Source organism: Onychomys torridus, chromosome 9 (genome assembly GCF_903995425.1).
Source record: "Onychomys torridus chromosome 9, mOncTor1.1, whole genome shotgun sequence".
Lineage (NCBI taxonomy): Eukaryota > Metazoa > Chordata > Mammalia > Rodentia > Cricetidae > Onychomys > Onychomys torridus.
The window spans coordinates 41,681,393-41,698,304 of NC_050451.1; the positions used below are offsets into that span (position 1 = coordinate 41,681,393).

General features: G+C 39.3%; 1 protein-coding gene and 1 non-coding gene across 3 annotated transcripts in view; one reads left to right on the forward strand and one right to left on the reverse strand.

Annotated features, from left to right (window-relative positions):
- Positions 1–16,912, reverse strand: part of Chd8 (chromodomain helicase DNA binding protein 8) — a 69,628-nt gene that overhangs the window by 19,277 nt on the left and 33,439 nt on the right. For both annotated transcript variants that reach the window (XM_036199156.1, XM_036199158.1), the window contains exons 6-16: positions 14,884–15,066; positions 14,537–14,605; positions 14,051–14,106; positions 13,262–13,379; positions 11,417–11,500; positions 6,014–6,151; positions 4,189–4,310; positions 3,812–4,055; positions 2,515–2,691; positions 1,484–1,627; positions 1,091–1,346 (exon numbers count right to left, since the gene is read on the reverse strand). In XM_036199156.1, coding sequence (XP_036055049.1) covers positions 1,091–1,346; positions 1,484–1,627; positions 2,515–2,691; positions 3,812–4,055; positions 4,189–4,310; positions 6,014–6,151; positions 11,417–11,500; positions 13,262–13,379; positions 14,051–14,106; positions 14,537–14,605; positions 14,884–15,066 — 1,591 coding nt within the window. The remainder of the gene's footprint in view (positions 1–1,090; positions 1,347–1,483; positions 1,628–2,514; positions 2,692–3,811; positions 4,056–4,188; positions 4,311–6,013; positions 6,152–11,416; positions 11,501–13,261; positions 13,380–14,050; positions 14,107–14,536; positions 14,606–14,883; positions 15,067–16,912) is intronic.
- LOC118591704 lies at positions 7,236–7,342 on the forward strand. Its single transcript, XR_004945994.1, has one exon. It is a non-coding gene; the product is annotated as a U6 spliceosomal RNA (small nuclear RNA).

The window sequence follows — 16,912 nt, forward strand, 5'->3', positions numbered from 1 at the left end:
CACACACATGAATTTGTGTTCAGGAGCATGACCAAGTGCACTCAGAGGCCAAAGGTTCTCACACTGAACAACCTGGAGGTAGGCCAACAGTTGACATACTCAGCAATCCTCTTGTTTCTTTCTACTCCCCATGGTATTTAAGTTACTGGTGTGTGTGTGGCTATGCCCAGTGTTTTATGTGGGTTCTGGGAATTCAAATTCATGTCCTCATGTTTATGTAGCAAATGCTCTTATCCATCTCCTTTAGCACTAATATTAGCATTTCTCACAAAAAGTTCAGCAACAAAATATCCAAACTGATTTTTATTCTGCTATATAAAACATGCCAATTAAGGCAGGTGTCTCCTGAACAAATTGAGAGTTAAAAAAAACAAACCATGTAAATAACATGGACAAGGACTAAATCAGAATAGACTCACTATTATTAACATACAGGCACCTCCCCCCAAAAAATTCATTATGAAGTACCAGTAAGAACATTTATCCAGCCGGGCAGTGGTGGCGCACGCCTTTAATCCCAGCACTCAGGAGGCAGAGGCAGGTGGATGTGAGTTTGAGGCCAGCCTGGGCTACAAAATAAGTTCCAGGAAGGGAGCAAAGCTACACAGAGAAACTCTGTCTTGAAAAAAAGCCAAAAAACAAAAAACAAACAACAACAAAAAAGAATATTTATCCAGAAATTTATCCAGAATGCAGAATAACCTGAGTTATTATTCATGAAATTCTACATAGGAAATCCTATTTAGTTTGGGAGATTATGTAAAACCAATCATCAGAGTGGTCAGCAAGATTGCTCGCTAGATAAAGGTGCTTGCCATGGAAGCCTGGCACCCTCCGTCTGAGCCCCATAACCCACATGAGGGTGAAAGGAGAGAACAGACCCCACATGTGTGCTGTCACACTCGAGTCCCAATCCCCATCATATACACAGACACATACAATAGCTAAGATAGAAAATATTCACAAATATTTAGGAAAAGATAATGTACTTAAGAATCTTGTTTTTAAAAGGAGACTCTTTCCCCAAGCCACAGCTCCTAACCCAGTTACATAGTCAATGCACCATTCTTTGAAGTCTTTAATCCCTCACCATTGATGAGGTATGGGTGGTTGCAGCACTTGCGTAACTCCATCATTGTGTTCAGTAGATTAGGCATGTTGGTATGGCCTGCTCCTTTGGAAAGGAAGGAGAAATTCTTTTCTAAAATAGCACGGTAGTATTTCTTCTGGATGTTGGTAAGCTCTACTTCAATAATAGTTTCCTGTTTGGGAGCCAGATTTTTTTCAACATCCTCTTTGAGTCTTCTCAGCATCATTGGCTTGAGAATGGCCTGCAGCTTTTGAACCTGTGGTTCATTATAAAGAGAAAAAGAAACCACTAATATTACATTATATCATAAAGGGAAAAAGAAACATTACACTACATCATAAGGAGAAAAGACCTCAGGTCCTGAGTTAACACCTCACCAAACAGATTTCTTACCTGCTCCTCTGTCTTGAGATCTCCAAAATCCTTAAGGAACTCTGATTCTGAAGGGAACTGTGAAGGTTCCAAGAAATGAAGTAGGCTGAATAGTTCCTCTACAGTATTTTGCAATGGTGTTCCTGTGAGTAACACTTTATGTTCCTGCAGTGAGAAGACAGAAGGATTTGCATAGATCCCATCAAGTATATAGTTAGTTTAGTTTTAGTTTATCTACACTATGCTGATAATGGGCCAGATTACTGCCTTAACTTTTCTTTGACTTGCTTACTCAGTAACAAAAACCATTTAGGAAATGCCCTTATGTAAGGTACTGAAACTAAGTAAATACTGACTTTAACCAAATAAAGTACTAGTAACTTAGATTTACACTATTTCCAGATTCACGTCTCTCCACATTAACTACCCACAGAAATCCCAACTTGCCCCTCTGTGGTGGACTAAATAGTAGTTGTTCTCTGTGCTTTCTCCCAGTAAGGTTCACCCTGGAATTCCGGCTTCCCTGTGACTGGATCAGACACTGTGAGTCTCGGCGCTCATGGGCTCCACAGCTCCACTGGACCCTTTTCAATACTGTCCTGAGGTCACTTTGTAAGGAAGCCCACCCAATCTAGCCCATTAGAAAAACATGAGGCCATGTGTAAGATAACTAAGTGTTCCAATGAATAGCTAGTATCAACTGTCAGCTGCAGCACCATTAGAGACCCAGGAAGGATCACCAGAAGAATGTATTAGCTGAATGTGGCCCAAGTGGCTCAAGCAGAGAGTCATGAAAAACACAGTTGTTGTTTAAATATTAATCTTAGGGATAGGTAACTAAGGTACCTCCCCATTGTTCCTCATGATTAAAAAGCACTCATTTACAAGTAATTTCCAAATCTAAAAGTTATAACCTTTACATGATTTTCAGAGGCCCCTAAATACAGGTTTTCATTCTATTTTTCTCTGCTAAGTTAGGTCAATTTTCATTTCACAGGAAAATTAGACTAAATTTCAGATGTCTTGTCTACAAATCACTTTGGAGAACTCACCAGGTCCATGTGCTTGAGACTATCAAGCAGCTTGCAATTACGGTTCTTCAACCGATGGGCTTCATCAATGATGACACAACGCCATTCAATTTCACGAAGCTCAGGACAGTCTGACAAAATCATCTCAAAAGTGGTGATCAAGGCATCAAACTTATATGCACCTGGGATGAGGCGACCCTAGTCATGAAATCAGTGCAGTCAGAAGAGCCGCCTCCTAAACACATGCCCACCTGCTGAGTTCTGAATGTCCTTGCTCTATTTAAGGAAGATTAACAAAGAACAACTGCACTACCACCAACTTCTGTCACTGTTTATATCCCCAAGAGTCAGTACCAAATCACTGAACGTGATACATACTTTTCTCAACGGATTTAGCTTCTTGGGAAAATAACAAGCCTACCACATTGAGTGGAGCTGGACATTTCTGACTGCTGTATGCTCAGCTGATGTAAATCTTTCTTAGATCATGCCCTAGTTAACAATGAGATCCACAAAATGTTGAACAATGCTGAATCATACTACAGGGAAAAAAAAGTGGAAGCCAAGCCTGGTAACTTCATGTAGCCAAATGACTTAGGAAGCCAAGACGATAGGAACATAAGTTTGAGACTAACCTGGGCTACATATTAAGCCTTTCTCTCAAAAATACTAGCCAATATGGAACATGTTAATATTGGACCCTTTCTAAAATCTGCCAATAATCAAATAATTTCAATAAAATTAAGAACTATAATAAGAGACAATTTAGCTTAGAGTTAAAAATCATAAAAAACAGCAATAAATAATTAACAAATCTGCTATTAATACAAAATAGTTGATTCAAAATATTTTCCTTACAAAAAAAAGCATATTTTATTAAAGTCTGACTCATTTTAAAAAAAAAAGGGCAAATGCACATTTAAGTTTATTAACACTTGTAAGTTTATCACTCTGAAAAATACTTTAAAAACTAATCAATGCTATTAAAATTCTATTGAAATTACATGTATCAGTTGGGTATGGTGGGGCATAACTACCATCTCAGTATTCAGGGAGCCAGGCGAGGTTGCACCATAAAAATGACTCAAACAGCAAACCAATCCATTAAAATGATGTATTCATATGTTAAATCAGAATGGTTGGTGTCTCATTTTTGTCTACTAGGTAGAAACAGCTAAGTCAAATCACACTATTCCATAAAAGAAGACCGTAAATCATAGAGAGCCTCAATGAACACCTTTAATTTATAAGTAGCCCCTGCAACACTAGGTACCTTGGCCTACTTGCATAAACAGCATTCCCAGGACATATCACTCACCCGTGAATCTTTACAGTACATTTCATACTGCTGAATCATCTGTCGGCTGGCCAGGCTGCCATGGTACACAATAGTGTTCATCTCTGTCCATGTATTGAATTCTCGCTCCCAGTTAGTAATGGTGGACAGTGGAGCAATGACCAAAAAGGGACCATGGATGCCTACGTTATATACCTCCTGCAAGAAGGCAATCGACTGAATGGTTTTGCCTAGCCCCATTTCATCAGCCAGGATGCAGTTCTGTCTGTAGATTCAGGGTAGGGAGAAGAAAATGCCAAAAATTTTTATCTTAATAAAAAGAATCTACTTAGAAAAAAATTATGTATAAGAATAATTCTCAGACTAAGTTTAAATGTTATAAGCTCACTTTTCTTTACCTGTTATACCAATTAAAGAGGAGCCAGTTGACCCCTTCTAACTGATATTCCCGTAATTGGTTTCTGTTTTTATATTCATGTGACAGCTCCAGTTTCTTCCAGGCATTTGCCTGTGGGCGATTCTAAAAAGTAAAAAATGTGAATTATTGGTACAGTGACACAAATAAAATGACTAATTCTAGTAGTTTAATCAAATGAAAAACATTGCTGGGATTATAATCGATGAAATACATTTAAATTTATGAATGCATGTTCTTTTTAAAAGAAAGATTACCCACTGGGTAATTCAGGAAGATGCCAGAAAACTACTTTAAAGAAATTTAGAGCGCTGGAGAGATAGCTCCAGAGTAAAGAACACTGGCCACTCTTCCAGAGGTCCTGAGTTCAATCTCAGCACCCACCTGGAGACTCAGAACCATAGAACCATGGGAGCCAATGCCCTGTTCTGGTGCACAGACAAAGCACACATACACATAAAATAAATAAATCTTAAGGAGAGAGGGAGGGAGGGAGGGAGGGAGGGAGGGGGGGAGGGACAGAGAGAGAGAGAGAGAGAGAGAGAGAGAGAAAATTTGGCGAAACACTACATGTTTGTCACCCCAGCCCTCAAAGGGACCCTGGGTTTCTAAGCCTTTAAGGATCTTTTCTTGGGCGGTGGTGGCACATGCCTTTAGTCCCAGCACTCAGGAGAGGCAGAGCTAGGCGGATTTCTGTGAGTTTGAGGCCAGCCTGGGCTACCAAGTGAGTTTCAGGAAAAAGGTGCAAAGCTACTCAGAGAAACCCTGTCTCAAAAAACCAAAAAAAGAAAAAAAATAGAAAAGAATCTTTTCTTAGTAGCCAGGTGTGGTGACACACCTTCAATCCCAGAACTCAGGAGGCAGAAGCAGGTGGGTCTGAGTTTGAGGCCAGCCTGGTCTACACAGAAACCTTGCCTCGAAAAAACAAAAAACAAAACAAAACAACAACAACAAAAATAGAAGACAAACATAGATATGTATACATGACTGGTACTTGATTAAAAAAGACAGTATTTACCTTTTAAGCAAATGGTGAAATAATTACAAATGAAATGAAGGAATGTGTAATTTGAGTTAAAGTAAGACACATAATTGAACATGTATTTGTAATTTTTTTTTTTTTTTTGAGCTGAGGATCGAACCCAGGACCTCTACCACTGAGCTAAATCCCCAACCTGATAACAAATATTTTTTTAAAATTTATTTATTATGTATACAATGTTCTGCCTGCATATGACTGCATGCCAGAAGAGGGCACCAGATCTCATTACAGATGGTTGGGAGCCACCATGTGGTTGCTGGGAATTGAACCCAGGACCTCTGGAAGAGCAGCCAGTGCTCTTAACCCCTGAGCCATCTCTCTAGCCCCGGTATTAGTAATTTTTGCCTTAGTGATGATGGGTACATTATATCATTGAGTCCCTTCTTTACACGTTAGAGAATTTCCACAGTAGAAAGCTAAACTTACAACAAAAACTTCTGCCAATGGGAGGAAAGAAAGTCTTAATATAACAGTCCTTTACACTACTACATTCACCTTCTACATCCAAAAGTACCCACCACCCTTAATATAACAGTCCTTTACACTACTACATTCACCTTCTACATCCAAATGTACCCACCACCCTTAATATAACAGTCCTTTACACTACTACATTCACCTTCTACATCCAAATGTACCCACCACCCTTAATATAACAGTCCTTTACACTACTACATTCACCTTCTACATCCAAATGTACCCACCACCCTTAATATAACAGTCCTTTACACTACTACATTCACCTTCTACATCCAAATGTACCTACCACCCTTTTGAGTTCTGGGTGCCTCGACTGGATCCGCTTAAATTCCCGAATCTTGCCCTCATCAACGTCCTCTTTTAGCTCCCACGTACTGTCCTCATAGGGCAGAGAGCACCACTTCACCAAGTAGTAGATGACAGGCTAGGAGAGAAGAGAGCCGAAGCAGTGGTGATTTAAGGGTAAGGACTGGACTCTAATACCGGATTCCAGAGCATCAGCTCCATAGGTGCTAAAAAGGCCAAGCTGAATCCACCCACAGGCTCAAGGAAGAAATGCTGAAGCTCCAACTACAGGCCTGTTCTATACGCATCTACTACAGGAGGGGGAGTTAATACCACTCCTGTTTTTGTAACTTAGGATAGTCATTGATGGGCTGGAGTACTGGCCCTGGGTTTGCCTGGGCACCACAAAAATAAAATGAAAAAGATGATCATTCACTCCTGTGATAGCACTTCCACTACAAGCTTATATAAAGCAAGTACAATTAGAAAGAAAAGGCATAGCCAGGTATGGTGGTCCATGCCTTTAATCTCAGCACACAGACCTATCTGAGTTCGAGGCCAGCCTAGTGTACAGAGGTAGGTGCTGGACAGGCAAGGGTACACAAAGAGACCCTGTCTCAAAAAACAAAACAATCCAGGTGGTGTTGGCGGCGGCGGTGCACGCCTTTAATCCCAGCATTCGGCAGGCAGATCTCAGTGAGTTTGAGGCCAACCTGGTCTACAAAGTGAGTTCTAGGACAGCCAGGACTGTTACACAGAGAAACCCTGTCTCAAAAAACCAAAAAAAAAAAAAAAAAAAAAACCCAAAAAAACCAAACCAAAACAACAACAACAACAACAAAAAAAAAAACCTCAAACAACCAAAACAAAAACATTAGGTAGAGTGCACTCATAGGAATCTTTAACTATGAATTCACAGATTGCTCCTTGACGCAGCGACTGTAAAGTGTGAAAGTGCCTCCAGTCCCAGATCAAGGGATCCCTAGAAATGACCCAATGGCTCTCTCCTGTAGGGACTTGAGTCATTTGTCATCTAAACCTTTTGTACAAGTCACACATTTCCAGCATATTAACTTAGCTATTTTTCTACATAATATACTTATTTCCATTGTTAGCTAAAATAGATGAAAATCAAACCTACTTTGGAGAGGGGGAAATGGATACACAGAATATTACTGTCAAATATTGAGAACATTAACTATAATATCAAAAAGCTAGAATATGTGCTCGCTTCGGCAGCACATATACTAAAATTGGAATGATACAGAGAAGATTAGCATGGCCCCTGTGCAAGGATGACACGCAAATTCATGAAGCGTTCCATACTTTTAAAGAAATAGAAACAGTCATCAAAAGTCTCCCAACCAAAAAAAGCCCAGGATCATGTGGTTTCAGTGCAGAATGCTACCAGATTTTCAAAGAAGAACTAATTCCAATACTCTTCAAATTGTTCCACACAATAGAAACAGAAGGAACATTACCAAACTCTTTTTATGATGCTACAATTACCCTGATACCCAAACCACACAAAGATGCAACAAAGAAAGAGAATTACAGACCATTCTCCTTCACGAACATTGATGCAAAAATTCTCAACAAAACACTGGCAAACCAAATCCAAGAACACATCAAAAAAATTATCCACCATGACCAAGTAGGTCTCATCCCAGGGATGCAAGGATGGTTCAACATTCAAAAATCTGTCAATGTAATACACCATATAAGCAAACTGAAAGAAAAAAAACCACATGATCATCTCATTGGATGCTGAAAAAGCCTTTGACAAAATCCAACACCCCTTCATGATAAAGGTCTTAGAGAGATCAGGAATACAAGGAACATTCCTAAACATAATAAAGGCAATTTATAGCAAGCCAACAGCCACCATCAAATTAAACAGAGAGAAACTCAAAGTGATTCAACTAAAATCAGGACAAGACAAAGCTGCCAACTCTCCCCATATTTATTCAATATAGTACTTGAAGTTCTAGCTAGAGCAATAAGACAACAAAAGGAGATCAAAGAGACACAAATTGGAAAGGAAGAAGTCAAACTTTCACTATTTGCAGATGATATGATAGTATACACAAGTGACCCCAAAAATTCTACCAGGGAACCCCTACAGCTGATAAACTCCTTCAGTAAAGTTGCAGGATACAAGATCAACTCAAAAAAAAAACAAAAACAAAAACAAAAAAAAAACAAAAAAAAAACCAAACAAAAAACAAAAAACAGTAGTCATCCTATCCACAAATGTTAAAAAGGCTGAGAAAGAAGTCAGAGAAACATCACCCTTTACAATAGCCACAAATAATATAAAATACCTTGGGATAACACTAATTAAACAAGTGAAGGACCTTATTGATAAGAACTTTAAATCTCTAAAGAAAGAAATTGAAGAAGATAATGGAAAATGGAAAGATATCCCATGCTCATGAATAGGTAGGATTAACATAGTAAAAATGGCAACCTTACCAAAAGCAATCTACAGATTCAATGAAGTCCCTATCAAAATCCCAACACAATTCTTCACAGACTTAGAAAGAAAAATACTCAACTTCATATGGAAAAACAAAAGACCCAGGATAGCTAAAAGAATCCTGTATAATAAAGCAACCTCTGGAGGCATCACTATCCCTAACATCAAGTTCTACTATAAAGCTATAGTAATAAAAACAGCTTGGTACTGGTATAAAAACCGACATATGGACCAATGGAATTGAACTGAAGATCCTGACATTAATCCACGCATATATGAACACCTGATTTTTGACAAAGAAGACAAAACTATACAATGGAAAAAAGAAGGTATCTTCAACAAATGGTGCTAGCATAACTGGATATCAATATGCAAAAGATTACAAATAGATCCATATCTGTCACCATGCATAAAACTTAAGTCCAAGTGGATCAAAGACCTCAACATAAATCCAGTTACTCTGAACCTCAGAAGAGAAAATAGGAAGTATTCTTGAATGCACTGGCAGAGAAGTTCATTTCCTAAATATAACACCAGCAGCACAAACACCGAGCACAACAATTAATAAATGGGACCTCTTGAAACTGAGAAGCTTTTGTAGGGCAAAAGACATGGTCAATAAGACAAAAAGACAGCCTACAGAATGGGAAAAGATCTTCACCAGCCCCCTATCTGACAGAGGACTGATCTCCACAGTATATAAAGAACTCAAGAAACAAGACATCAAAATACTGAACAATCCAATTAAAAAATGGGCTAAAGAGCTAAAGAGAGAATTCTCCAAAGAAGAATCACAAATGGCTGAAAGACATTTAAAGAAATGCTCAACATCCTTAATCATCAGAGAAATGCAAATCAAAACGACTCTGAGATACCACCTTACACCTGTCAGAATGGCTGTGATCAAAAACACTAATGACAGTCAATGTTGGAGAGGATGCAGAGTAAAGGGAACACTCCTACACTGTTGGTGGGAGTGCAAACTTGTACAACCACTGTGGAAATCAGTATGGCAGTTTCTCAGAAAATTGGGAATTGATCTACCTCAAGACCCAGCCATACCACTCTTGGGCATATACCCAAGGAATGTTCAATCATACCACAAAGATACATGCTCAACTATGTTCATAGCAGCAGTATTTGTAATAGCCAGAACCTGGAAACAACCTAGATACCTCTCAACTGAAGAATGGATTAAGAAAATGTGGTACATATACACAATGGAATACTACTCAGCAGAGAAAAACAATGACAACATGAAATTTGCAGGCAAATGGATGGATCTAGAAAATATCATCCTGAATGAGGTAACCCAAACCCAGAAGAACAAACATGGTATGTACTCACTCATAAGTGGATTCTAGATAGAAAGCAAAGAACAATCAGACTGCAACCCACAGAACCATGGAGGCTATATAGCAGGGGGGACCCTAGGATGACTGTGGCTTATAATAAGTGTTGGTTTTACTCAGTTACTGGGCAAGCCTCAATCAAACATTTCACTATTAGGATAAGAATTTATATTGTCTCAAGCTGATAACAGAAAAATAAACAAACAAACAAACAAACAAATAAATAAGGGATAAGAATTTATATTGTCTCAAGCTGATAACAGAAAAACAAATAAATAAATAAATGAACGAATATAAATGAATGAATGAATGAATGAATGAATGAGCGAATAAATAAATAAATAAATAAAAAAATAAATAAATAAATAAATAAGGGAGGGGAAAAGCCAGAACATTTTTAGCACCATACCAGTTGCACATTTCAAAGGGTTCAAACATAAGGCCAGTTAATTATGGTGATAGGAAATATAAGATTGTCAAGGTAGGAAAGGCTGAGATCCTGAAAATGATAATTTAAGGACCGCCAACTTTCAGATGATCTGCCTATTCTCCATTCACTCCCAGAAACAAACACGTAACACCATGCACCCTCAACCCAAGAGGAGAATATATATTATATATATTATACTTAGTAGACTCTGTAAACATAAAAATATTAATAGGCCCTGTGTATCTAAGGTATGATCTGAGTTACTCTGAAGTCTAAGAAAACAAGGTCAACTTTGCAATGTTAGAGAAGGAAGACTCTGATCCTGGTGGAGTGACATGTGGGAATGAATCTCATAGCTAGTAAGCCTAAGTAAGACACTTGGCACTAATGTCTAAACAGAAACCTTTTCTCTCCTGGTCATTGTCACAAGCCATAAAAACTTTGTGAAGCTAAGCCAGCAACAGCTTGAAGCAAAGAGAAAGTGAAGCATTTCAGAAGAAATGGCATTGTGATATCTATATATAATTTAAAACAAGGGTGAGTTCATTTTTGGCTTAGATCTAGTGTGACTCTTTATAGGATCAAACAGGAAATCTGTAAAACTTCAAGTATTTGGGCATAAACAGAATATGTTCCCCAATCTGTAGACATATTATTACAGTGATTCCCAGACCAGTTTATGAAAGAAAAATTCCCAGAAAACCAGCTTGAAAATAAGTATCTTATAGCCTCAGCCTAAATTTCTATAATGGGAACTATGGGCAGGGATCCAAAATGACAAAGTACTGAACTAATGGTGAATCCAGGAAATACAGAAAGCCAGAAACCTGTGCAAGTGTTTTTATACTCATTGATTGGGGTTAGTGTACACAGTCTCCCACACAGTCTGCAGGAGAGGGAGAGAGGCCACAGTGAGGAGCTCTCCGGACTTGCACCTGGAGCTCTGAGGTGCCTGGCACAGGCATCTCCAGCTCTTCTGCCCCTTTGCCTTCCCACTGTATTTCTAAGAAGCCCACAAAAGAAATTCAGAAATACCTTTCCAGTCCAAGGGATTTTTCAGTCACATCTGAAAAATAAAGGATTGGCAAGCACACCAGGGGAGATTTGCAGGCGGCTTTTCATGTTTCTCCACGCCCAACTCACCTCACCATTATCCTTGTCAACACTGTGGGACTCGTCCAATATCCTATCCACCTCTACGTAGTCTGGATTAAAGGGTTCTTCATCCTAGGTGAGTTATGAAACCAAGCAATAAGGCAAGAAAATCACTGTCCAGTAAACCTACGTATACCTTTCTACTTCATCTTTACACGATTAAAAAATAAATTAGTGGGAACTGTGAATTTTCCTAGCATTAAAATCTATAAATCTTACTCATGTGGCAGAGGCAGGTGGATCTCTGTGAGTTTGAGGCCAGCCTGGTCTACAGAGTGAGTTCTAGAACAGCCAAGACTAACACAGAAACCCTGTCTTAAAAAACAAACAGGGGTTGGGGATTTAGCTCAGTGGTAGAGCGCTTGCCTAGCAAGCGCAAGGCCCTGGGTTCGATCCTCAGCTTTAAAAAAAAAAAAAAAAAAAAAAAAAGTGTCAAGGCTGAAAAATGTCCCAGTAAGCTATAATCATTAGCCAGGCAGTGGTGGTGCACGCCTGTAATCCTAGCACTCGGGAGGCAGAGGCAGGTGGATCTCTGTGAGTTCGAGGACAGCCTTGTCTACAGAGTGAGTTCCAGGACAGGCTCCAAAGCTACAGAGAAACCCTGTTCAAAAACCCAAAAAAAAAAAAAAAAACAAAAAAAAAAAACCAAAAACTAAAAAAAAAACCATCCAACCAACCAAACAAACAAACAAAACAAAATCTATAAATCTATTTCTTCACCTGTTACCAGACACTGAATCCCTTCTCCCTAACAGGCTACTGTGTCCATACATGTTCTGGGTTCTTTCTGGTCTTCTGAGTATTCTCTGTCTGTTGAACCAGTCACTGAAACATATAAACTTGCTCTATTATATTTCATAAATATTTCTTGACTATCTCTCTGAAACTGTTTTTCTGCCCTGCTGCATTAAGCTTTCCCAAGGGTTTCACACAGATGCCACCTCCATTTCTTCATCTCTTTCCACTCTCCCTTCTGCTCGCATAATACAGCTAAAAGCCGAGGTCATGCATAACTTCTACATTGTTAAATATTATAGACACATTTCTTTGCTTATGTAGCTTCGATGTTTAATTGGTAGTAACCCTAGATATAAGAAATTAAAGTTCTTTTATTACTATTTCTACTGATACTAGATTAGAAATTTGAACTTTACAAGTTTTCTCAGACTGGAGAAGAAATTCAGTTAGCAGAGAGCTTGTTCAGTACACAGGAAGCCATGAGTTACATGCCAGTACATACAAAGTATGTGTGGTGGTGTAAGGCCTATGGTCCTAACACTCAGAGATAAAGGACAGAGGACCACAAGTTTAAGGTAGAGTTACCCAGTGAGTCAGCCTGGGCCACATGAGACTGTCTCAAAACACCCGGTTTTCTCTTAGTGAGAGTTGTTTGTAGCTAAAGACATAGTTAAAGAGCAGTACTGGAGAGGAGAGGACTGAGTGTGGATCAGGCTACTTTACTGTCTTCCCGATGACCCTCTGTCTATGCTGACTTTCTGCAATCTCACAGTACCGAACTTTATGGCTATCTAACAAACCATAACTACACCCACGAAAACAGTGGCACGGCACCGACTCAATAATCAAAATTAAAAGTCTATGCTTATACACACAAACCAATCATTTGATAGCCTGGTAACTGATTTGTGCTAGGAAAGCAAGGGAAGGCCATGTGATGGTATAGCTCTGTAATACCAGCACTTGAGAGGAAGAGAGGCAGGAAGAGGGGGTCTGAGGGCAACCTGAATTATACAAGATCCTGCTGTCTCAAAAAAAAAAAAAAAAAGCAAAAAGATTAAAAAGAAATAATCGTCATTACTGATTCCTACTTACCTCATGGAAGAAGTGTCTCATCTGAGCCATTTTGGTTTTGAACCGCTTTAATTTCTGATGGATCCTCTTATCCTTCTCCAGCTGGGAGATAGTTGCCCATTCACAGTGCAGATAGGAGCTGCAGTAGGTGGAGACAGCCAGTCATGCTGTGAGAATGGAGCCTGGGACTCTAGCACTGGGAAGCTGGGGACTAGCCAGCAACAGCTGGGGCAATGTGTACTTTAACAGGAGACAGTTTAGGTCAGTGTTCCTAAAACTTGTGCACACAAACCACCTGCTCTGGGGTACACTAGACACCCACACTTTCTACCAGCACCCAAGTAATGCTAATTCTGTTGGTTCACAAACTACAGTTTAGAGTAATAAAGCCTTAAATAAGGCAGAGAAGACTACAAGGAATTTTTATCAGAGACTGCTCTTACCCCAATTTCCTGAAAAGAAACAGTCATTTCAATTCCCGAAATTTCTGATTAGTCTTTGGAAAAACTTACAAAAACAACAATAAAAAGGAGGGGCGTAAGCCATATTCCCAACCACATAAGTCTCCATGGGAGATTCTTTCACAGCTTGTGGATTTAGGGTAAGCAGTAACGAGAGACACCTGCACAGTCTATGGGGTTTATGGTGAGTAGTATCCATGGGAGGCCCTTGCACAGTCTATGGGGTTTATGGTGAGTAGTATCCATGGGAGGCCCTTGCACAGTCTATGGAGTGAGCAGGAGAGTCCATGGGAGGCCTTTCCACAGCCTATGGATTTAGGGTGAGCAGCTCTGAGTGCACATAACTTACTAGTTCTTATACTTGACAAAGAATTCCTCAGCCTCAGTGTATTGTCCAGAAGGAAGCTGAGGAGAAATACAGAAATTATAGTCACTTACTTATCAAAGACAGATCTTTTAATTTCATCTACACATGGCAAAGCTTCATCCTAAGGTTTCCTGAATATTTCATTGATCAAGGAACCAATCTAGCACTAGAGTCCTGAGAGCTAAAAATAGTAATCTTTTATTCATTGTAAAAAAAAAAAAAAATAGAGAAAGAAGAGATGGTAAGACAACTTCTTTTCTACCTAGCTTTCATATACCATCTCTTAAAACCTACATCCTAACAATATATTCTGTCATTCAAAGGTACTCATTGAATAAAAGCTGTCAAGTGGGAGTGCAGGTCAGTGGCAGAGAACCCATCACAGGAAAAATAAACAGTCCTCTCAAGTCAGCCACAGATCTGTGAGTGCGGCACTGAAGACGCTAGGAACAACATCCAGAGCCTCACCTCTTTCTTCACCACCCGCATGGAGAGCACTTTGTCCACAATAGCAGCATCTTCTTCACTGGGGTTCTCCTGGAGCGAAAGATGTTGTCAGTCAACTCAGGGCTGAGAGAATAAGACTAGGTGTAGCAGTTCACACCAGTAACCCCTGCACTCCAGAGGCTGAGACAGAGTCAGGAGGATTGCTGCCTGGCTGCAGAATAAAACCCTATCTCCAAACAACAGCAGACAGTAAAACACACACACACACACACACACACACACACACACACACACACACACACACACACACACACACACACGAGGGTAGGGTGAGGAGAAGAACTCGCAAATGGCTGGTGTTAGCTTACCACAAAGAACTGCATGGAAGGCAGAGTCTCTCCATCAGGTTCTTGCACTGGTTCTGGGATGATGGGCTCGGGTTTTATTGGACCAGTTACATCGACCTCCTCCTCTTCTTCATCATCTGTTATCTTTATATCCAGGTCCTCTGTATATTTTTTTCGTTTAACTTGGCGGTTTGAACGTCTCTTCTGTAGAGGAAATACAGTTAATTGCTTAGAACTCTCAAAGTGAGAACTTTTTTTTAAAGAGGCAGTGACTTATATATCTGTGTTCCAGGCTGGCTCTGAACTCTCAAACATCTTGCCTCTATCCCATGTACTGGTATTACATCTATGCCAGCTTTCAAAAAGAAGACTTTTAAAAGTATTTGACTATGTTAATAGACGTACATTTTATTCCAAAGTTCTCAAGAAAAAACAAACCAAAACAAAACTTATTATTGTATTGTATGTATGTAAGTTTAAGTGTCTGAGGACAACTTTTTTGGGTCAATTTTCTCCCCTTCTATCATGGGTTCAGGGATCAAACTCAGGTAGTCAAGCCTGCATGGCCTATGAACCACTTCCATTGGCCTCCGACGTTTTGACAAAATAATCATTTCATATATATTCTTTTTTTTGTTTTGTTTTTTGAGACATGGTTTGGTAGACCAGGCCTCGAACTCACAGAGATCCACCTGGCTCTGCCTCCCAAGTGCTGGGATTAAAGGCATGCGCCGCTGCCACTGCCGCCACCAGGCTGTTTGTTTTTTAAAGGCAGGTCTCTCTCTGCATAGTTCCAACTGTCCTAGAACTCACTATATAGATCATGGTCGTCTTGAAGTCACAGAGATCTGCATGTTTCTGCCTCCTGAGTTCTGGGATTAGGGGTGTGTGCCACTATGCCTTCAAGCTTAGTTAACAATATTTCTTTGAGATGGTTTTCTTTCCTTTTTTATTTTTATTTTAGCGAATGGGTGTTTTTGCCTGCATGTATGTCTGTCCACCACTTTTACACCTGGTACACACAAAGGCCAGAAGAGGATATGGGATCCCTGGGACTGGAGTTACAGATGGCTATGAGCTGCCATGTGGGTGCTAAGAATCAAACCTAGGTCCTCTGAAAGAGCACCCAGTCCTCTTAACCATAGAGCCACCTCTCCAGCCCCAAGACAGTTTCCTTAATATATTTTAGGTCAGTTGGGCATAGTGGCGCACACCATTAGTCCCAGCACTCAGGAGGCAAAGGCAGGTGGATCTGATTTCAAGGCCAGCCTGGGATACAGAGCTAATTGCAAGATATCCAGGGCTACACAGAGAAACCCTGTCTCCAAAATCCAATAAATATAATACATATATATTTATGTTACATTTATAATAATGTAACATACACCATATAAATATATATAGATGTATAAATTTATATTTATAGATACATAAATTTATAAATATTTAGATATATATGTCTACTTTATTCTTTCAAGTGGCTAAATAAAATCATTTTTACAGCAGTTTAATACTTGTAGTTCATGATACAAAAATGGAGAAATTATTTTTCAGCATGATTTATCCCCAGAAAATGGAAAAGAATCAAATGACAGAAATAATAGAATTGAGAAAACTTGCATAATTCAAAACTAATTTGTAAAAATCAATATTCCTAGGGGTTGGGAGATGGCCCAGTGGTAGGGCACTTGGCTAGCACATATACAGTCTTGGGTATAGTCCCTCAGCACAGCAAATACATAAATAAATGAATTAGTAATGATAGTCCTATTCCGAGTAGGACAGAATACAATGAAGAAAAGATACCATTTATAAAAGTAATGATTAGCTAGATGATTAGCTCTCTTAAGATATAAAATCATTCATACAAAGAAAAATATAAAGACAAACTTTGGTAAATGGGTAGATAAATCTGATTAAAAAACGTTTTTTGTTTTGTTTTATTTTGTTTTGTTTTTTTGGAGACAGGGTTTCTCTGTGTAGCTTTGCACCTGTCCTGGAACTCACTCTGTAGACTAGGCTGGCCTCGAACTCACAGAGATCCACCTGG